The 24,165-nt window shown below is 37.0% G+C and overlaps 2 protein-coding genes across 2 annotated transcripts; both read right to left on the reverse strand.

Annotated features, from left to right (window-relative positions):
- Positions 1 to 21,366: 21,366 nt before the first annotated feature.
- On the reverse strand, positions 21,367 to 21,813 carry LOC145294213 (uncharacterized). Its single transcript, XM_080141322.1, has one exon. The coding sequence runs from the start codon at positions 21,811 to 21,813 to the stop codon at positions 21,367 to 21,369; it is 447 nt and encodes a 148-aa protein (XP_079997448.1).
- A 1,668-nt stretch (positions 21,814 to 23,481) lies between these two features.
- LOC145294214 (protein CFDP2-like) lies at positions 23,482 to 23,964 on the reverse strand. The gene has a single exon (XM_080141323.1). The coding sequence runs from the start codon at positions 23,962 to 23,964 to the stop codon at positions 23,482 to 23,484; it is 483 nt and encodes a 160-aa protein (XP_079997449.1).
- Positions 23,965 to 24,165: the final 201 nt, after the last annotated feature.

Here is a 24,165-nt window from a genome sequence, read left to right on the forward strand (position 1 = left end):
TAGCAAGGAATGAAGATGGCGATTCTGGTGTACCAGTTATTCTACCATCTTCATTTACAGGAAGTCCTAGGAATCTTCAACAACTGTATCACGATGCAATGGCAGTTTTCTGTAAATATGGAAAGCCAGACCTATTCCTTACCTATACATGTAATCCAAGATGTCCTGAAATATTAAACAACTTGGGGTCATCAGAACTTTCACAAAATCGATGTCAACAATGTCACACAGTTTTTTTTAAATTCACAGTCTGACTCCCCAGAACCTGCTGACTGACCACTATTCTCACTCCAAGCAGCTGATCAACGTCCCTGTCACCGCGTCAATCATCACCAGCACTTCCTGACAATATCAACAGCATCAGTTACGATCGCATTGGTCATCAATAAAAGTTTTAACTACAGTTCTTTGTTTGTTCTACTTGCTTCCATACGTTCATTTTTGTAATATAACAATAAGGAATTTCTTATTGATGTGTTTTACAAGATTTTAACTACCGTGGAATTTCCACGGGTCCTGCTAGTTATTATTATTATTATTATTGAATCATAAGGAGCTTTCACACAGGTCATTCTTTTCTTCTTCTTTTTCTTCTTTTTCTTCTTTTTCTTCTTTTTCTTCTTCTTCTTCTTCTTCTTCTTATTATTATTACTACTACTATTATTTTGCGAATTAGTCCCCGGGTACATTATTCCTCGTAATATATAATAACCAATAAAAGATTGATTCTAAAATAATACATATGCAATCTGCAAAATTAAAATATTATGTTTAAGCGTATTGTACAACCGGGGAACGCCGAGCTGCCAGCTAGTTATCAATAAGTATTAATTATGATATCTATAATAATATTGAACCTTTAAAAACTTTCGTATCTAAACAAATAGATGCGGAAGTTGGGGGCATTTCTCACTAATGTTATAATCAAAACACGCTAATTCAAGTTAATGCAACTTATTTAACGTCTAACGATACTCACACGTTTAAACACAGGACCCACACATTGTATGCAGTTTACGTCGCAATGGTGATCAAGACAAACAATAAGTCAAACTCGTTTTTTCTTTTGTAACAACGAAATTTATTTATCCCGCCATGCATGACATTTTGTTACGGTTGTAACGTCACGTACATCTCCAACGTGATCGTACTTTTCTAACTTTTCTCTTTTTTATAGGCTGTTTCTTTTTTCTTACCGGGGAGTTCATTTCGCATTTTGTATGTATTTACATACACACGTCCGCGCTCTGTTACTAATGTATGCGCCATCATTTTAGCATACATATAAAAAAAGATGAGGATAATAGTCCGCAAATTAAAAAAATATACAATTTACTCATCTCAAAAGAATTACAATAATTAAATAACATATACTTGTTTATGTATATGCGAGTCACAAGGCTAACTAATTTGCATATTGGTTTGGGAGAAAAATAATTTTATTAATTACTAGACTAGCCGTGACCCGTTGGGTCAGTATGTTATATTAGCCATGGAATTAATGTATGAGCGTAACACATGTGACGTAAAGAAAATATTTTTTGTGACAAAACACATTTAAAAGATCTTGGCAAGATGGTTATTGCACTTTACTGTCTTTAGCGTTCAGTTTCGATCCCAGCTCGACTATTCTTTTCTCACTTACAAGAAGTGAATTGTTTAAAAAACATAATACTCGCACGCACATGTCCCAGTTTCTTTCCATTTATTTTACTTTTTTTACTATTTTTTAAAAAATTTAACGTTGCATTTAATACCGGGCAACGCCGGTAACAGATATCTTAATTATATTTTGTGGAGAAGGAATAAGCAAGTAGAGGTGTTAATCTTCAACTTTACCATCATTTGTAAAAATTATAGGATATATTTGTGTAATAACCTATTTTTGCACCGTACACTCCCCCCATTTCTGTCTCTCGTTTAATTGCTGCCAGGAGGACAAGAAGATTTTGTTAGTTATTTCATGAGTATACCCGTGCAGACGTAGAAACTAGGAGTTTCTTGCGCTTGTATTTGTGATTTTAAGTAATAGTAGAAACCACTGGTGAATACTATTATATATTAAACTAGCAAAAGTACCCGTTGTTGACTGGGTTCAAAAACAGCCTACAGAAAATGGACTCTGATTTATGAAATACTAGCAGGGTTACCCGGCGTTGCTCGGGACCGTATAAACAATGAAAAAACAAAAGCAGACATTGAACATATATTTTATTCTTAGGGGAGAGGAATCTTTCATCTCAAGTTTTGGCGTTACAAACAAACATTTGTCTTTTATATATATAGATAATGACAGGTTTTTTGGGGGCCCCCTCGAAGATAACTGATCAGTTGACCAACTTCTAGTGGTCCGTTTGACGTGAAATTTCGATATTTGTCATCCGGGTGATGGGGCTTTGATATGATACCAAATTTGTCAAGTTTGGTTCCGTTTTTCAAAAGTTTTAGCGTTACAAACAAACATACATACACACAGACGTTTGGCTTTTATATATATAGATGATAGGTTATGAAAAGGAAGGGTTGTAAAGAGATAGCTTCGAATTTGGGGGTATCAAAACCAAAGCAAAATATGATGAAAGTAAAAATAAAATAGATAAACCCCATAATTTATTATACCATATCTGTTCACACTGAAACACTTATCACAATATCCTGTGGATCTATATTAAAAAAAAATTTATTAAACTTTGTGACACATTTCCATTCTATGGAGGTCAGGCGCGAACGAACACTCCATAATTTTATTATACCATATTTCTTCAAACTGAAACAACAATTATCAAAGTATACTTACGCAGATAGATATGAAAAGTCTTTATTAAAGTTTGTGCCTATTTCCATTCTATGAAGTCCAGGCGCGAACGCAGATCCCACAATTTTATCATACCATACCTATTTAAGTTAAAACATACTTATCAAAGTATTCTTATGTACATCTATATCAAAAACACTTGTAGACGTTTTTTTTTTAAATTTTAAATTTTTTATTTCCATACTTTGTGGACCAGGGGCATATGCAGACCCCACAATTTTAATGAATCATCATTATGCCAGATCAAACATACCCATTCCTGTGTCTCGATACATCTTCTATCATTATATGTGATCAGTTTTCTATAATAGTCAACCATATAGGAGCCTATTCGTGACCAGACACCCACAGACGATCAGATTTATATTATAGATGAAGTAAAATTTAAAGTATTATTTATATAAGATCGGTGTTTAATTAAAAACGTAAGCGAAAATTGTTTGTAAAAATATCAGACCCAGATTAAAAAAATAAGTGACATATAAAAAAAGACAATGTCTTAAAAATACGCGACTCAAGAGTATCCATTCCAAAAAGAAGACGCGTTGGAATTTATTTTCAGCAAAAATTAAGTGCCGATCAAAGAAATATTAAATTTTAAAAGAATTAGTTCAGCTGATGTATTTTCTACAAAAACAAACAAACAAAAATAAACAACCTAAGCTATAGCGAATTTGGTACCTTTTACGATTGCTACTGTCTTAAGATGTATTAAGACGCACACTCAACATTCAATCTATCTATTATAAATGAGAAATGCGGCAGTAATTAAACTAAAAACTGAAGCACTCATGTGTGTTACCAATGTAAGTGGAAAATGGTGCGTCATGTTGATAAAGTTTGAGTTTCAAGCAAAGAAATGTGGGAGACATATATTGTTGTGGTGTGTCCACTTTACAAATAATGATACACTCTTTTACTCACTATAAAGACTAGTAGAATATGTCCCTCATCGGTTCGTATACACGTTCAGCTCAAGTCAGTCAACGGATTTGGCAGTCGGACTGACGTATAACCACATTAATATTTGTTGTGTTTATTTTTCTGTGTAACATATTTTGTTTCCATTAAATTCCGTCATTTCTGTCTTTATTCCGAACCCATAGGGGGCCACAGCATATGTATTCTAAGGACATCATAAAATACGTTTTGATTTTTTGTTGTCTAAAAACGTAGTTTTTTTTAACGTTTCTTTATTAATCGTGCAATTATTGGTAGGAGTATTGATTAGATTCCTATAGTGTTTTTATGACTTGATCCGTTGAAGGATTATGACTTAATAGTATATTTGTGCGTGAGGTATATATACTCCTACAGCCGCGATGCAAATAAACGAATTTATTATTTATATTTTTGAAAACACCTAACTATAATTAACCTAAATGTGCTTATATTTTTGACGAATGGCTATATAAATTAACTACACTGTCCCCAAGTGACGATGTAATGTTTGTAATGGTGGTATATTAACAACAGAACATACACTGCACTTCAAAGGAGAAGTTAATCCATGGGATGATTGTATCATGACCACAAAACAAGTAATGCATTATTCCAAAGCGTGAAGATAATGCAACTTAATGGCAACAGAACCGGTACTACACTACGGTTGGATTGAACATTGTAAGATCATAAAAGTTTAAGAAGTTAATGTAGTTTCTTTTTGCGCATTGTCTAATGTGTATGTAACGTGAATTCAAAGAAGACAATAAAATACAGAGGTGTAATGGATAGACACAAACCGAAATAAATTAATACAAAGGGTGGAATGAGCGATATATATATATATATATATATATATATATATATATATATATATATATATATATATATATCATTCCTATGAATTTGTTTTTTGTGTATCAATATTCATATTAAAACCATTTTTCTATTTTTTTTTTAAGCAAAAATACAACTTTGTTATAAATGTGTTGTGGAATTGCATTAATCTGCAAAAAAAAAAATCTAGCTAATTTGCATATTTCTTTAAACATTCATTGTAATTAATTCCCTATTTAATTTTTTCAGTTTTTCTTATGGAATGCTCATCTTTAGTCAACTATTACGTGCTATTATATTCATGCAGATATTCTACATTATTTATACCTGCGTTATATTCGCGTAAAATGATTATAGTAAGTACACACCTCTTTCTATATATATTTATGTATGCTTATATTTATTTGCTTAAAATTCCACAGATTCCACATTTATATGTAAATATATGTTTTTTATATACTCTAATTGCATTACATTATATTCTTTATATAGCCCTAATTATGACCTTACACCTAGAAGCTGTGTTCCAACATGTTTAATGATCAATTAATTAGTTTAGAAGTGAATTCCGTATATACAAATACATGAACATACCCAACTTGAAATAAATTATAGATATTAATACACATTTAAATGCAACTTCTACACCTTTTCTGTAATGGCCGTAATATTATATATTAAATCTTATATATAAAGCTAACTTAGACTGCAAGAAGTACAACGTAGAGGTGTAATAGATACAAACGGAAGAAAATTAACACATACAACGGTGGAACGAGCTATGCAGATTGCACATTTTTATTAATAGAATATATATATAGGGGGTACAAGGGCTTGCAGTTCGTCGAAGCATATACCATTCAAATACTTGTAAAACAGGCAGAGGGATGCAACAATTCGTCAAGGGGAAAGAAAGGCTGAAGCCTAGCTGACAGTTTAAGACTTATTAGGTTGGCGACTGTTTTGAACACTGACCAGGAGTGAAAGACTACTAGAGACTAGTAGCAGATGCATCCGCCCAAATGTGCCAACAATACTTCATACATGGGGGAATGATGGCCTAGTAGAGATTCAGGATACTTTCTAGCACGTTAAAGAAAGCCCACCTCCTTCGCCGGAGGGTTGACCTTCGGGCCAAGATCAAAGTGTAGTATCTGTTCCGGCAGATACTGCAAGCTATGACTAGCAAAGACCAGATGTGGGGGCAACCCCACATGCCTGACCTTTAACCAGCTCCCATTTCCCACCTCTCGGGAGCTGGTCCCCTTTTTCCCTTCCCCCTCCCTTCACTCCTCACATTAAAAATCGGCCTTGTGCCTAATTTGCTCGGTGGGGGAGCAAATAAATACCATCTGTTCCGGCAGATACCGCAAGCAAAGACCATATGTGGGAGAAACCCCACATATAAGACCTTGGTCAATGTAGGGGCAACCCTTCATACCAATTGTCACTATCCAGCTCCCCTACTCCCCGGGAAGCTGGTCCTCATTTCCCCTTCACTCCTCACTTTAAAAATCGGCCTTGTGCCTAATTTGCTCGGTAGGGGAGCAAATAAATACAACTCCACATATAAGACCTTGGTTAATGTAGGGGCAACCCTTTATACCAATTGTCACTATCCAGCTCCCCTACTCCTCGGGGAGTTGGTCCCCATTTCCCTTTCACTCCTCACATTAAAAATCGGCCTTGTGCATAATTTGCTCGGTGGGGGTAGCAAATAAATATCAACCCCACGTATAAAACCATTGCTCTTGAGCAATCATTTATTAATCACTGTAGGGTAAAAAATTCATACGAATTGTCACTATCCAGTTCCCTCTCGAGGGAACTGGTCCCCCTCCCCATTCACTCTCCACGTTAAAAACGGCCTTGTGCCTAATTTGCTGAGTGGGGAAGCAAATAAATAAAACTAGTATCTGTTCCGGCAGATGCTGCAGGCAGGGACGTTGCCCTTGTGGCTAGGAGTTTCTGGTCCATGTGGGGGCGACTCTTATATACTCTCACTACCCAACTCCGATTTCCCTCCCTCTGGGAGCTGGACTCCTGTTCACTTCCCCCTCACCCTCTCCACATTAAAAAACGGGTTTATGCCTAATTTGCTCTCGTGGGAAAGCAAATAAATAGAGTTTGGCCTTCGGGCCAGGATCAAAGTGTAGTGTCGTTTCCGGCAGATGCTGCAAGTAAAGACCATATGTGCGGGCAACCCCACATATAAGATTATTGCTTTTATAGCAATCAGTTATTGGTCAATGACGGGGAAACCCTTCATACCAATTGTCACTATCCAGTTTCCCTATTAACCGAGAAGCTGGTCCCCCTTTTCCCCACATTAAAAAACGGCCTTGTGGGGAAGCAAATAAATACCACCCAGGATCCTAGGAAACATTGCGATTTGTATGGATGTCATTTATTTGTTTTAGTTTTTTGAGATACGAAATTGCATTTTTACCTAAATGTGAGTTGGGAAGAATTTTCCCTTTGACCAAATTTGGGAGCGGAAAATATATTGTTTTTAAAATATAATTATCCACTGACGCGTGTTTCGTCATCCAGGACTCATTCAGAATGGCTGAATCTAGGGAGTTTCGAAAACCGGACATCATGAAAAGAAGCCTAAACTTCTACGACTGAGCTATCTCGAACGACTGCTTGGGTATATCGCGATTTGCGTAGATACTATTTATTTTTTGTTGTTTTTGCGATACGTTTTGAACGAATTTAATAGAATATGCGGAAATTTCTCGAGAGTTCCATCAGCTATCATCTTGTCAGTCTGGTAGTTTCCCTTTTTCCGTAGCCTTAGACTCTGCTATTGGCCAGCATTTGGTTGACAATCAATGCTGTGCTGATAAATATAAAATAGAGTAGTTCGAGGTGTTACATTAATTCTCTTTGGGGAACTTTGACCCTTTTATCCCTCGTTTTTTTTCTACCTCATTGTGCCAAGTTTTAGTCGCTTTTAAACGCTCTATTTAAAAATTAAATCTTTCTTTTAATCGTTTATTTTTAAATTTTGGCACATCCAAATTCCCCCGTAGTGCTCTTTAATTTCGCCAAGAATATTGTTTTGTATGCTATCGATTTTTTCCTGACGAGACGATAGCCGAAAGAGCTCTCGAGAAATTTCTGCACATTCTATTTTAATCAGTATATAAATTTTGTACCTCTAAACACACACACACACACACACACACACACACACACACACACACACACACACACACACACACACACACACACATATATATATATACGGCATAATCACTTTGACACGTCAGTGCTCGTTAGATCACCGAGGTTAAGCAGAGTTACGCCTGGTCAGTACTCAAATGAGTGACCATTTAGCAACTCCAGGTGTTGTATGTACTCTCCGCTTATCTCGGCGTGGTTTTCAGTTGTATAGCACTTCTCCTTGCCCCTGAACTCAAACCGTACCGATTCATGAGTGGTGTGGTTGTTGCAATCTTCGTCCTACTATTAAACTCGCATCCACCCTTCAGGGGTTATCCATTGTTTTTCGAAACTGAACGGAGGCATGGTGGCATATATATATATATATATATATATATATATATATATATATATATATATATATATAGTCATCCACATACAGTACTGTTTCGCTGTTTCGCAGCTCACCAGTGCGGCTAGACAGGCGACTACCTCAAGCCAGGATTGAAACCCGACCGTCTGTAGCGAGAGAGAGAGAGAAAGAGAGAGAGAGAGAGAGAGAGAGAGAGAAGCGAAAGAGAAAGAAAGGAAGAGTTGGTAAAGGAATCAATCGCTATTAGCGAAATAAACAAAAACAAATAGATCAGAGTAAACTATAAATCACGAAGCGAACCCACCAAGTCTGTTGCGATCTTACGATCGGCCTTACTCCTCACAACAGACCCAACCGACGAAACACTTCCGAATTATATTCTTATCCTGCGGGAGCGAAAGAGACCAATATAACGTATAACAGAACATTGAATACAGTTTCTCGATTTCAAAGCAAACAAGAATCTACTTCAGCTTTAAGGTGTATTTTGCGAAAAGGAAAATCTGTTTCTTCATTTTTCAGCTTATGTCACATAAATAAGGCATTTTCGATGCTATGAATATTTATAAGCAATAGATACGATGTTTTATATGTAAACGTATACGTCTGTTAAACTTGGTTAAAAACAGTGGCATATATTCTAAATGATGGGATTTGCGATTTCCTGAAAATATACGAGCGTATGTCACCGTGTGTGGTTTATTATCTTCGCATACCTTTCTTTCTTGTTACTTATCTATGTGTCTATCTATTCGAGTTTATTCATTTCATCATGTACAATATTCTTCTCTTCTACTTTATATATATATATATATATATATATATATATATATATATATATAAGGTATTCATCACTTATCAAGTCCCGAAGGCAACTCGCATGTACAATACTTTCCTCTGCTACTTTATATATATATATATATAGATATATATATATATAGATATATATATATATATATATATATATATATATATATTAATCCAAGCCAAATGAAAAAGCTTATTCTCGAGTTGCCTTTCGGCCTTGATAATGATGAATACCTTGTAAATATATATATATATATATATATATATATATATTACAAGGTATTCATCACTTATCAAGGCCCGAAGGAAACTCGAGGATAAGCCTTTTCATTTGGTTGGGATTAAGATATAAATAACTATATGTATATTTGTTTTCGTAGTTTGCTTTTTCCTTGATTAGTAAACTCCTTCTCATTTCTGTATATATATATATATATATATATATATATATATATATATATATATGCATATATATATATGCAGCATGTTTTTCTTAAGCATATTTCATTAACTAAAATATACATTTTATCTATTAATTCCATTTTTAATCTATTCCAACTCGCTAATATTGTCTATTAAATCTTGTTTCTGATTCTTTCAAATTTCCGAATATCTTGCGGATATTTTAATACTTACTAACAATGAAAACGATATTAATACAAAACAAGCAACCTGCCAATATAACTTCGTGCTTAATTTCACTTATGAATTACACAAGAACAATATAATTTCCTTTTTCTAGATGTGTTAATGGATTCTAACAACAACAAAGTCTCTACATTAACCTATAAAATACCGAACACTATAAAGGCCTTTACTCTGAATTATTTAGTGAGTGCTCATTTCGGTACAAAACGGATTTAATCAACAACCTACTTACCCGTGCTAACTTAATTTCCTCTTCCCCAACTATTTTTGAACGTGAATTCAACAATATTAAACAAGCGTTAATAAATAATGGATATCCCAACCGTGTTATTGATAAACAAATTAGGAAAATTTAAAATATTAACCGAAATGATCCAGAATCTACAGCTACACCTACTACACATAAAAACTTTATTATAAAAACCAAATGCATTATAATTATAGAAAAGATGAAAAAGTATTACAAAATATTATTAATAAAAATGTGCAACCTATAGACCATAACAAAAAATAAAATTAATCATTTACTATAATAAATTAAAAACCTTTAACCTGATTATAACTAATAAATTCCCCTCAACTTAGTTGCTTTAAAGGACTAACTTAGCTTATAAATTTAAGTAGCCTTTGGGAGACTGTGCCACCGATAATAAAGGTGGAAACATACACATAGGTTTAAGTACCATCACTTTGTCGGGGCGATTAACCATGCATCATTCCGAAAACAGTGCTATATTTAACCACCTGGCTTATCAACATTAAATCCCTTGCTCAAATTTAGGAAGATTTTAATTGACAACACATCTATACTTGAACAGACCAATAACAAAAGAAAACTTAAATAATAGCAGCATTACTAATAAAAACTGAAAAACCTACTATTGATAAAATAAATTTTACCAAGTTATTAAAATAATGAAAAAACAATGAAAAAATATACACGTTATAAAAAATATATAAATTGTTCTAAACCAGTTAAATTAATTTATCCCTGATGATGAATCCAGAAGGATTGGAAAGTATTCGAACTTAAAACAAATATGAGAATTACAACCGCCAGTTCCTACCAGAAGTAAAGACCGTTATTCAGAAATTGGACCTGGACTGTTTAGCCCTTTCAAACGGGAAAATGTAATAGCTCTTGGACTTAGAATGAGTTTTTTTATACCAAATCGATGATTGCTTTGTGCTCATTTTTGCATTAAATTCTAATCCTCTTTAATCTTTATTAATTTCTAACTATGCATCTAATAGATGACATAATACTTTAATCGCTGTACCTTATCATTACAAACGTCCATACAATATTTCATGCAAATTGGTTCTGTACTTTCTGAGAAAAAGTTTGAGTAAAAAAAAATATATAGGCCACTATGAAATAATTGGGATCATTAAATTAGAGCCAGTAATAAAAAAAAAAAATAAAGGAAAAAATAAGGAAGATAAAAGAAACTGGAGAAAGAAAAGGGAGGAGAAAGAAACAGTAAATAGGGGAGAGGGAAATACATATATAAAAAGATAAAAAATCGTTCTTTCTTGTTTTTTCCTTTCTTAATCTATCAATTCTCTGACAGCATGAATGTAGCACTTCTCCTTGACACGAGTGCCCAAATACATGTTGGTGACTTTAATGCCTACCACAGCTGGCAGCATCATTCATTACTTTTCTATATCCCATTCATTGTCACAGACAGTAACGTTTCCGATGCGTCTTCTAGATTGTCAGGACCAACAAGCCTCACTTCTGGATCTATTTCTGACAACAGTTCCTGAGGATTGTGTAACAAATGCCCATTGCCCATTCGGGAATGCTGATCATGCTATGTTAAGGATTGACATCACTCAAAATTCTCGACTCCAAGTTGAAGAGCCATTGCCCAAAACAACAGGGTACTACAACAAGGCTGACTGGGGTGCTATAAGAGATCACATCAGAGATGCCCAATGGGGAAATATCTCTTCTCTTCTTGCAGAAGTGCGCAAAATGACGACTGAATGGTTCAAAGCAGCAATTGCAGCACGTTTCCACACGTAAGTTCTATAGCACATCCCACTCTTCTACTTGCACAGCTGCCTTTTCCCAGAGGCCACATGCATACTGCAGCTTTGTCTGCCGTCAGTCCACTACAAACAGAAAAAATATTAATAGAAGATAGAAGTAATTGTAAGAAAGAAATTGTGATAGCTAAGAGAGAATATATCGAAACTACCAGAAAACTCATTGAAGCGCAGAAATTAGGAACTCGTGATTTCTGGAAAATCTACAACAGTGTAGTAAATAAATGCCTATAAGCAATTTCCCCAATATCCAGCAACCATGAGGTTGATCACACGGCAACCGAGAAGGCTAACATGCTTGTCAGTCGGTTTGCCCGAAACTTTAGACCCAGCAAACACCTCCCTCCCTGATTTTCCTTTGCGGAGAGAAACCAGACTAGATGATCTAAAAATCACCCCTTCTCAAGTACATGCTATCATAAACAAGTAGACATGTCGACCTGATCTAATCCCGGCTGTAATAATAAAGAAATGCTCCGCTGAGTTCTCCCCAGTCCTCTCCAAACTCTTCAACAAATATCTTAAGGAATCCTGCTTTCCTGGCTGCTGGAAAACTGCTTCTGTGGTACCAGTTTTCATGAATTCTGACGAAAGACCTGGCCCATTAAATTATCGCCCTATTAGCCTCCTCCCTCTTTTTGCCAAAATATTTGTGTCCATAATTAATCAAACTGTAGCCCACCACCTTACAGTTGTTAAACTTCTGTCCGACCAACAGTATGGATTTGGGCAAGCCCGTTCTACTGCTGATATTATAACTGTAATCTCTGAACGTATAAACCATGCACTGGATAAAGCAGAAGAAGCTAGGCAGGGGAGGAGAGGGCAGTAGTCCTAGATAAATCTAAGGTTTTTACAGGGTATAGCATAATGGTCTACTCGGGAAAATCAGATCATATGGTATTACTGGACGAATACTTAACACAATTAAATCCTTCTTAAATAAGAGAAAATCCCGGTTGTCCTCGATGGTCGTACGTCAAAACAATATGATATAAGTGCGGGTGTACTTCAGGGATCGATACTTTGACCATTATTTTTCCTGATATTCATAAATGATATTTCTGATAAAAGTGTCATTGAGATGGACATATTTGCTGACGACACCACACTATAATAGGCACGAAAGGAAAGTGAGTGAAAACTTATCTAAGGCAATCGCGGAATTCCTAGAGAAAGACCCTCAGTCTGTAGTGGAATGGGGATAATAAAGCATAGTAACGTTCAATGCTGCTAAGACTAAGCTCGTTTCCTTTAATAATTACAAGAAACATTCTCAATCAATAATAGCTATGGCTAATAATACATTACCTGAAATTACTTCGTTCGAACTCCTCGGCTTGACGTTCACAGGGAACATGTTGGAACAGATACATCGAGGGAATCTTCAAGACCGCTGTGATAGAAAATTACTTACGCCTGAAAGGATCCTTTACCTCTACAAAGCCAACATTCGCCCATGTATGGAATATTGTTGCCACTTTTGGGCTGGTGCATCTGCTACTAGTCCCTCACTCTGGACATGGTTCAAAAGAGAGTTGCTAACCTAATAAGTCCCGAACTGTCAGCTAAGCTTCAACCTCTGTCCCATTGACGAAATGTTGCATCCCTCTGTCTGCTTTACAAGTATTTTAATAGTAGATGCTCCGACGAACTACAAGACTTTGTACCCCCTCGACGTAAATACTTCGACAAACCTGACAAGCAGCAAAATCCCACCTCTACACAATAGAGATCCCCAGATGCTACAAAGCCTTCTACTCTACCCAGAACTGCTAGACTTTGGAATTTCCTTCTTGGTTCCAGCTTCTCCTACTGTACTGAGATGCAGAAGTTCAAGTGTAATTTAAACAGACATCTTGCTGCTCAACTCCCTACATATTCCTGCAGTTTCTGTCCTAGATAGTAGCCCCCTACATAGAAGCGACACTGTGTCTTGTTTGGCCCTTATTTAATGATCCTTATTATTTCATAGTAGCTTATATATTTTTTAAATATTACCTACATATATACTACCCTTCCGATTTACCCTTACATGTTGTACCTACTTTAATTACGATTTACCATTTTATCCCATTCCTTCATTCCCATTTTATTTCTACATGGCATTTGAGATGGATTTTTTTATGTTTGCATTTTGTATAATTCTAGCCTTTCTCCTCATCTGATGAGAAGCATTTAACTTCGAAATGCCATGGCTTGAAGAGGTTTCTTCTTTATTTTCTCATTAACTTTATCTTATTGTTCTGCTGATATATATAACTTTTATACCTAATCTTTCATTTAATAAATATATGCATAGCTATATGTAGACACACACACATGTATATATATATATATATATATATATATATATATATATATATATATATATATATATATATATATGAAGAGCGCGAAAGATAGAGAGAGAGATGGGAGAGAGAGAAAGAGAGAGAGAGAGAGAGAGAGAGAGAGAGAGAGAGAGAGGATAGAAAGAGATACGAAAGAGAATATGAGAATTTCAAAGCAACATATACCAAAAAAAAGTCTATTTATGTGTTTATATGTGCCTGAGTCTGAAGTTTTCTAACCTTTCACTGGTCATGCAACCCAAATCTCAGTTGGCTCGTGGAATGGACATTTAGAAGAAAAACGGCCATATGTGTTAGTGATTTCAATCATTTCCAGACATTGTTTTTATCAAAGTAATCTTAAGCCCATTCGTATATTTTTCTTTTTCTTCTTTCCTTTCCCCTCCTATAATAAGATCCCTTTTCTTTCCTCCAATTAATTCTAGTTCGCCACACCCCCAGCTCGAAAGGCCCATAACTGCTCATTTCAAACTCGATCCGAGTGAATGTACGAAATCCCAGATCGCAAATCTTGCGAGTAAATTTAACTTCTGCCATTTTCTTTGCTCGCTCCATTATTCATAGTGTGCGCGTAGTCGTCCTTTTTCGCCGTTACAAAAAGCGCAAGTTTTTATCTGCGATCATTGCCAATGAATAAAAAATATGGTGGAAACTGATTGAAAATAGTCGAGATATCATCCGGCTCTCCGCTCTCTAAGCAGGCCCTTGACACCGACGCCGCTAATATTTATTCCTATGCTTTTAACATAACTCTTTGTTTTCAATTGTAAAACATCCAAGTTGCCGCATATCGATATCTGGTCCGCATGTTATAAAAATAAGCAACGAACTTTTCACCATTCATAAAAAAAAAATTCAAGATAAGAAACAAACAAAAACAACGATTTCTTATGATACGATTAAAGACAGCAATTATCTACCGAACGTATTAGTATGGAATTTAATATCATCATCAATACAGATCGAATAGATAAAAATCAATGCATATCGCACCAGAAAAGTTAGCTGACATGATGAAAGCGCCAGATTGTTGTTATAATAGTGACTAAGGCTTCAGTTTCGAACCTTACTTAATGCAGTCGTTCTGTGAAGCCATACTGATGTGTTTCGAAAAGCTGAAACACAAGTCTTTAAATAATCATATATATAATATATGCATACGCACACTTCAGTTTTAAAATAAGTTACACAGATTCTTCTTCGTTTTATCCCCGTGTGGATTTGTCAGACTATAGTATAGATTTAGTATTACGGTGTATTGTATAAAAACACGCATTGGCATCGGTTTCAGGCAATAACATGATGAATCTTCATGAGGATGAAATGCGGAAGATTCTGTGTACATTAAATGCCTTATATATTTTAAAACTTACTATCTAGCTCTACTCACGTGTGGAGCACTGTTGAAATAAATACTGAAAATAGATATATGAAATTTAATGTAGATACATGAAATAATAATTATATATCTATATCTATACCTATCTCTAATTCTTTCTATATATATTTGGAATCTTACGAAGAAAACAATTTTGACAGATAAATATCCAGCTCATCTTTAATTTAAAAGTGTAAGCACAGATATAGTGATTAAGTGTTCAAAATATTGGACCTCTAAAGTCGGCTTAATAGTAGAAAAGATAATCTGACAGTGGTATACACACACACACACACACACACACACACGCACATATATATATATATATATATATATATATCAGTTCTTATTGTTGAGTACTTGAAAGCTGAAATAGAATGTCGATCACCTAAGCTCGCATGCATAGATCATAATGTTTTAATAATCAGATCACTATGGCCTGACGTTACGACATTTAAAAAATAAATGTGATAATTTCAACGATATTTCTCGCGGCTGAAATTGGCTGTCAGGTTCATTTCTTGCTAATGGAATCAGGGATGGCTTCGTGGCAGGGTTCAAATTTCCCAACCGATAGTAATCGCATCACCCTGCACTGATGATTCCCGAAAGAATGAAATACTAGTGTCTGTAGATATAAAATATATTAGTGTAATAATAGTACGTATATATATATATATATATATATATATATATATATATATATATATATATATATATATATATAAATAGGGGGGGGTCACCAACAATGTGTATTTTTTAACATTATTTTATTATTCCGTGTCTTGGTTTTTCATTGAAAATTATGTTTAGATCATTGTAATAATGTTTTTAAATCATTGAAATTGTTTTTAACGCGTTTCAGACGTTCTGTGAAGCATCCTCCTCAGAAAGTATTTAAAATGATTAGTATATAATCAAGACGTGTTAAAAATGAAAAGAACATTTTCGTAGTTCATTTGAAATGTTCCAAGAGGTGGAAACATGTGTACACGATTCTACTTTTCATTCGTATGCCCAATTTTTATTACTGTGTCATTGGGCTGAACTGTTGTCTTATGTTTCTCTCTCTCTCTCTCTCTCTCTCTCTCTCTCTCTCTTTCTCTCTGCTTGTGTTTCTGTTGATCTTTCTTTGTTTTTCTCATTTTTTTCCTTTTTTACTCTTACTTGATTGGGGGGAAGGGGCCGTTGGTACTTGATCATATATATAAATTGAAAAACTGTTAAAGTTTATAAATTAAATCGTTCTGTAAACTTAAGGTAAGCATAAATATTAATACTAACATTTAACGGACAATTAAAACCACATAAAAATGACTAATATTCGGGTAGAGCATTGATATAAGAAATTTAGTTCAACTTTGTAAATTAGAATTTACAACAATTTACTATTCAACAAAGAATACAAAGTGAAAACTTAAAAATTTTCTTCATTCTTGGAATTTCAAAGAATAGTTTTTATCCTCAGGCGAAAATAGTTAACAAAATAATGATCATAGGCAAGGGATAATTTTGCTGGTTAGCACATAAATTGAAATCTACAAATTATTAGAGTAATCATGTTTTTTTTTTATAAAAGTTGGTAATAATTAAAACTTAAAAGTTGGTCAAAAGGATATTGCAAATAAATTCCAGGCTCGGCGAAGAAAAAGTTCCAAAAAGTGGTACAATCCAAAGAAAACATTCCAGTATTTCTAATGATAGCAGTATTAATCTTACATTAACATACGCACCCTTAAGAGGAGGTGTTAATCCTCGAGATACTTACTTAATCCGAATATTACACACACACACACACACACACACACACACACACACACACACACACACACACATATATATATATATATATATATATATATATATATATATATACATAAATATATATATATATATATATATATATGATCTAAGCATATGGTCTGAGCGACCCGCACATATATGACGTAATATAGATATCGATTTTTCACAACGCTACGCATATAACTGGGTTGTATTCCGGCAATAAACGTGTTGTATTTCAAGTGATCTATTGTGTCTGCTTCATTAGCGTAGATATTGGACTTTAGATATCGCCAAAGAAAATAATCTCATCGAATAATAATAATCGCACAGACGAGGTGGCCAGTTGACAGAGGTGGCCGGTTGACAGGTTCATTTCGTGAAATTAATCGCTCATCAGTTGTTTCTCTCAGTAAATTGGTAGTATCGCGCACTGTGTGACATGTGACCCTGCCCTACTGAAAGCATAGTATCTATTGCCAAACCTAGTCGAATTAAAAATAATCGATGATTTCCAAATTTGCAATTAAAAAAAAGTTGCCAATTTAAAATTCGTAAAATCTAAAATAAACTATACAAGCCGATCCGTATCGTTAGAAAATTTACAAAATACAATTAAAAAAAAAAAACTATCTATTTATGCAAGTCGTAAACCATAAACAGAAGACTTAATCCCAAACTATAATAGAAAAAGCAAAGTCATCAGTTTCGATGATTAAAAACAGAACAGATATTAAATTCATGGTTCGCCAGCTGGAAATAATGATGAGTTCATAAGCGTAGTTGTTGATGAGCAGAAATCAGACGTTCACAGTATTAATGCTGTGGATGCTCACAGGTCCATCCTGGGCCCAACTCTCTTCCTGATCTACATCAATGATCTCCCAAATCTCATCCTAAGATCATTCGTAAACATTTGTGCTGAGGACACTATCATCTATGGCAACACATTAAAGGCCGTAAATGACCAAGTTTTCTCTAATTCTCTCTCCCTTTATTTTGAACACGTGGTACGATGGGGGAAAGATGTGGCTGCTTCATTTTAATACATCTAAAACTAAGCTTCTATCTTTACATTATCAACGCTCTGATTCCCGTCTGGCATCAATTGAAATGAATGACTCTCGTCTTGGCAAGGCTCCACGTTTTGACAAGCTTTTGTGTCTAACCATTACTGCTGGTCCTAAATGGAACACGTACATCAAATCTGTAGCCAAGATTGCTTGAAAATGGTGGGATCATTCTACCGCTCCACTAGATATCTCACTGCTGATGTAATTATCTACCTTAATAAGAGCCAAAGTACGCCCAACGATAGGGACTCTTGCCACATCTGAGCAGGAGCTGCTAGAAGCAGCTTATCATGCCTTGGCAGAGTTTAAAGTAGACTTCGTAGCCTAGTGGGGGATACCATTTTCTTTTCCTTGCAACCTCTATCTTGCAGAAGAGATATTGCGAGCCTGTCTCTGCTTTATCGTTATTTTCATCGCAACTGCTCGTCTGAGCTCCAATCAATGGGCCCCCTTCCCAAACTTTGAAGAAAAACCCGTCTAGCTTAAAGCACTGTCGATAATTCCCCCAATTCTTTATTTGTGCCTAAACATAAACGAAGATTCCATGAACAAACCCCTGCTTTCCAGTTGACTACAATATGATGGTCTTCAAGTCCAACATGAACAAATTCTTTCCCTTAAGTAATCAAATTTACAAAATTTCCATTATTACGGTATTGTCCCATTGACTACCGTACACTCATTCAGCTTTATCTTTGAGTGGCCTAAGTGGTGACTATTGTAAAAAAAGATTATATTATACATATCACCTTTACTGTAATCAAATGTAAACACAATTCAGTTCTTATTTAACCAGAGAAAAATTTCACGTGAGATACTTGAAGCATCAACCTGACATGAAACAGCTTAATATCAAAACACACACACACAAACACACATACATACATGCATATATATATATATATATATATATATATATATATATATATATATATATATATAATAAAATGATTGCAGAAATTCCCCTCTGGACACCAAAGTATCGTAGTACACTCGGGTTCTCATTCAGCTGAATGACCATGCTGAGGAGCCTACGATATATATATATATATATATATATATATATATATATATATATATATATATATATATATACGTATTTGTATTTATTTTATTTATTTATGGATAAAATAGTTATAGGCAGAAATGTGCTTCACCGTCACTACAGTTCATCAGCGTGGGTAATTATGGCAGTATTCAAAATTACCACGCATAAAGAAAAGCCTGCCTGAAATTACGTACTAATTCATGGATTATCAATTTATATTGTAATATTTTTGTTGTTAACCTTTAGCGATAACTGTAATACTAGGATTAAAATCTCCCCCAGAGAGTTTAAGAGTAGCCTCATCTTTAATACACAAAATATATTAAGTATATAAATTAAAATACACAAATTAAGCATAAGATACACAGATAGACTTCTTCAAAAAGTCTTTATACCGTTTCTTCGGTGCCCCTCTGTCACGGCGGCCAGTAGAGAGTTTGCCATACAGGGCTATCTTGCGCAGGCGATGATCCTTCATTCTTGAGACGTGTCTGGCCTAGCGTAGCTGCGACATCAGCAGCATGGCTTCGATATTGATGATCTCCGCCTGCTCGATGACCACAACATTGGTGACGTAGTCACTCCAGTGAACGTTGAGGATATAGTTGGTGACAATAAGTTGTCCACGAATCAGAACCGTACAGGAGGGAGGAGAGTACTACGGTTCTGTACACACTGACTTGTAGTGCCCTTCTTCAAGTGTTTGTTTTTCTACTCTGTTGTACAGTCTGCCAAACGCACTGTTTGCTTTGGCTAGTCTGTTGTCTGTTTCCCTGTCGATATTGGCATCTGATGTGATAATACACCCCAGGTAGGTAAACTGGTGCACGGTCTTCAGCTCAGTCTCGCCAATGGTGATGTGGGGAGGGCGGTACTCTACTCGAGGAGGGGGCTGGTGGAGTATTTCAATCTTTTTTAAGCTGAACTCGAATCTAAAGAGCAGGGCAGCCTTTGCGAAACAGAATGTAAGGCGATACAATGCTCTTTTGGTGTGAGCAACGAGATCAGCGTCGTTGGCAAGGAAGAGGTCTCGTTTCAGTTTCTTGAGAGTCTTTGTATGGGCTTGATGTTGAGCAGACTGCCGTCGGTGCAATAGCGTATGTACACAGCGTCGTCATCATCAAGATTTTCGGTTGCCTGCTTGGGCATCATACTGAAGATGCTGAACAGAGTCGGCGCCAAGACGCATCCCTGTTTCACGCCATTGACGGTGAGGAAGGGTTCTGAGAGGTTGTTATTCACTCTGACCTCACCGCTCTGGTTCTCATGCGGCTGAATGATCATGTTGAGAAGCTTTTGAGTGCAGCTAAGGTGCTCCATGATTAGTCAAAACCCCCTCCCGCTCACTGTGTTTAATGCCTTAGTCAGGTCCACAAACGGTATATAGAGTCCTCTGTTTTGTTTTCGCTACTTTTCCTGGATTTGCCTGAGGAGGAAGACTATGTCTGTAATGCCCCTGTTGGCTTTGAATCCATATTGGGTTACTGAGAGGAGGTCTTTTGCGGTGAAAGGTATCAGTCTGTTCAGGAGTACACGAGCATGATTTTACCTGCGATGGAGAGCAGGGTGATCCTCCGGTAGACTGACTTTTCACCTTTGTTTTTGTACAAAACAACAATGACTGCGTCACAGAGGTCTCGTGGGAGTTCTTGCTCCCAACAACAGATAAAGAGCTCATATAGCTTGCTGTGCAACGTTGGGCCTCCATACTTCCAGATATTTCGTGGATCCCGTCAATTCCTGCAGACTTTCCACTCCACAACTATTTTCAATGTACATAAAAATGTACATAAAACCAAATACAATGATTTCCTGAGTATACATAGAGCCATTTCCACCCAGTCCCCACAGATTTCATTAATATAACCCTAAATTGCACACCCTAATGTTGGTTGTCCATCGGATCCGAAGATGACGTTTGTGTTCTGCATCTCATATGTGCACACGGAGGTAGCTCTGTAGCCCCAGTCTAGAGACACAGTCTAGAACACTGGGGGCACTGGAAGTCAGTTGTGATCACCGCTGAAGCTGCTCTCTGGTGTCTCTCTCTGGCAGCAATGAGTTTCTGGTTACGAGCCTCTTAAAGTTGGCAAAATCCTTGTGAGTTGAGCCTCGCCATTTTGGTCTGTCCATAGCATGTCCCTCCAGGTCTCCCGGTTTGATATGGCAGATGCAGATTGGCTTTAACAGTGTCTTTATACCGCAGTTTTGGCCGACCTTGGTTTCTTTTGCCGGCCCGGAGCTCTCCGTACATCAGGCATTTAGGCATCCGACATGCCTCCATTCGAATCACGTGTCCAACCCAACGAAGTTGGGTCTTGATGATGGTGGCCTCTATACTGGTGGACTTAGCTTTGTCAAGGACCTTCAGATTGGTGATGCGATCCTGCCATTTGATTCCCAGGATGGAGCGGAGAGCTTGCATGTGGAAGAACTCCAGTTTCTTTATATGCCTGCGGTACAGTGTCCACGTCCCACAACCATGGAGCAGGGAGGGAAGGACCACAGCATTGTAGACCTTCAGCATCGTAGATAGGCGAGTGTTGTGTTTATTAAACACTCGATTATGAAGTCTTCCCAGTACTTGACTTGCCTCGCTGATTCTGGTGTCAATCTCTCTGTCCAAGGAGCCATCACAAGATATGGTGCTTCCCAGATATTTGAAGTGATTAACGTTGGCAAGTGGTGTGTCAATGGTGATGGTGGGAGGAGGAGAGTTGGAGTATGGTGAAGGTTGGTGGAGCACCTCCGTCTCTCAAAGACTAATTGTCAAGCCGAAGAGCTTGGATGCCCCAGAGAAGCGATCCAGCATCTGTTGCAAGTCTTGTTCTGTATGGGCCACCAGTGCAGTCATTGGCAAAGAGAACCTCTTGGAAGAGAGTTTTCAAGCTTTTTGTCTTTGCTGTGAGTCTCCGTAAGTCGAAGAGGGAGCCATCCAAGCGGTAACGAATGTAGACATCCCTCCGCAAATCATGGACAGCATGGGACAGCACACAGGTGAAAAAGATGTTGGAAAGAATAGGGGCTAATATGCAACCCTGCTTCACACCGTTGCTGACAGTGAATGTGTATGTGATATTACCATTTGAGAGGACTTGACCAGTCATGCCATCGTGGAAGAGCCTGATCATTGCAATTCTCTTAAAGTTGTCTTAAAGCAAAAATCATGTCCACAGTACTCCTGCCAGGCCTGAAGCCGCACTGTGCCTCAGGGAGTGTCTGTTCAGAAACTGTAATTAGTCGTGCATAAATCTTTCCAGCAATTGAGAGGAGGGAGATGCCCCTGCAGTTTCCACAGTCCGACTTACTTCCTTTGTTTTTATAGAGGGAGACGATTAGAGCGTCGCGAAAATCGTCTGGCATTATCGCCTCTTCCCAGACAGTTAGAAGGACGTCATAGAAGGCTTCAAGAGCATTGGGCTCACTGCCTTGTAGATCTCAACAGGGATGCCATCCTTTGCCGATGTTCTGCCAGAGGTTGTCTGATGGATCGCTTTCTTGATCTCCTCGATGGTAGGGGGGTTTGCGAGTAAATCCTGTAAGGGTTGTTAGGGGATCTGATTCAGGGCCTCTGAATCAACTGATGAGGGCCTGTTCAGCAAAATGCTGAAATGCTCCTGCCAGCGTCTGCTGAGATCCTCCTGGTCCTTGATGAGCGTCTTCCCGTCTGACGACAGTAGTGGAGCACTGCCGGGTGCACGGGAGCCGAAAACAGATTTCAATGAGCTGAATTTTTTTTGATGTTATTAGTATCAACATAGTGCTGGACTTCAGCTACTTTGTTCTGCCACCACTGATTCTGCATTGCTCGGAGATCGGTCTGAACTTTGGCCTGGAGGACCTTTAACTTCTCATGCTTGCAGATGGATGACGGGTCATTTAGCCATTCTATGTGAGCCTTGTTCTTTGTATGTATGGCTTCTCTGATCACTTTGTCATTCTCATCGAACCAGTCTTCATGGGTTTTGGTTTTTGCTCCAAGGGCTTCCTTCATAATCTCATTTACTGCGCTCTTGAAAGAGACTCATTTCTCTCTGCTGCCTTCAGTGGTCACACGATCTTGGAGTTTCTCATCTAGCACTTGCTGGAATCGTGCCTGATAGGATGGGTCGTTAAGCTTGGCAACATTGTAGGAGGGCCTAACAGTTTTGGGTGGGTTTCCGTGGGGAGGCGCAATGTGTAGTGTCCTGATCAATCAATGGTCAGTCCAGGACTCAGCGCCTCTCATGAAACAGGTCACACGGACGTCCTTGATGTCTCGTTGACGGACGATGATGAAGTCAATCATGTGCCAGTATCTTGACCTTGAGTGCATCCAGGTGGTCTTATACTTGTCTGCCATTCTGAACAAGGTGTTGGTGATGCAAAGACTATGCTCTGCACACTTGCTGAGAAGAAGACCATTGTCATTGATCTTGCCTACTCTGTGTCTGCCCAGAACGCCTTCCCAGCTGCTGTAGTCTCTCATTGCATTAAAGTTTTCAACGATGACTAGTTTGTCGCTTGGTGAGGTTGACCTGATGAGTTGGCCAAACTGTTCGTAAAACTTCTCTTTGGCATCATCTGGGCTTGTGAGTGTAGGGGCGTAAGCGCTGATGATTGTGAGATGTCTGATCCTGCTGAGAGGGATGCGCAGTTTCATGAAGCGCTCGTTGATTCCAACTGGTAACGCAGCCATGCTCTTCAGCAAAATACTTTACCATCAGACTACTCTACTTCTAAAACAATCTCTGCTAACACCCCTACTCGAAAATGGACAATCTCACAATTACTACGACGACTTTGTAAATGTTAATTCAGCTGCTTATTATTTCTCTTCCACATTGTATAAGAATTTCTATGCCCAGATTAGTCATCTGAATACACATAATGGTAATTG

Source organism: Euprymna scolopes, chromosome 15 (assembly GCF_053919585.1).
Source record: "Euprymna scolopes isolate OS-2025 chromosome 15, ASM5391958v1, whole genome shotgun sequence".
NCBI lineage: Eukaryota > Metazoa > Mollusca > Cephalopoda > Sepiida > Sepiolidae > Euprymna > Euprymna scolopes.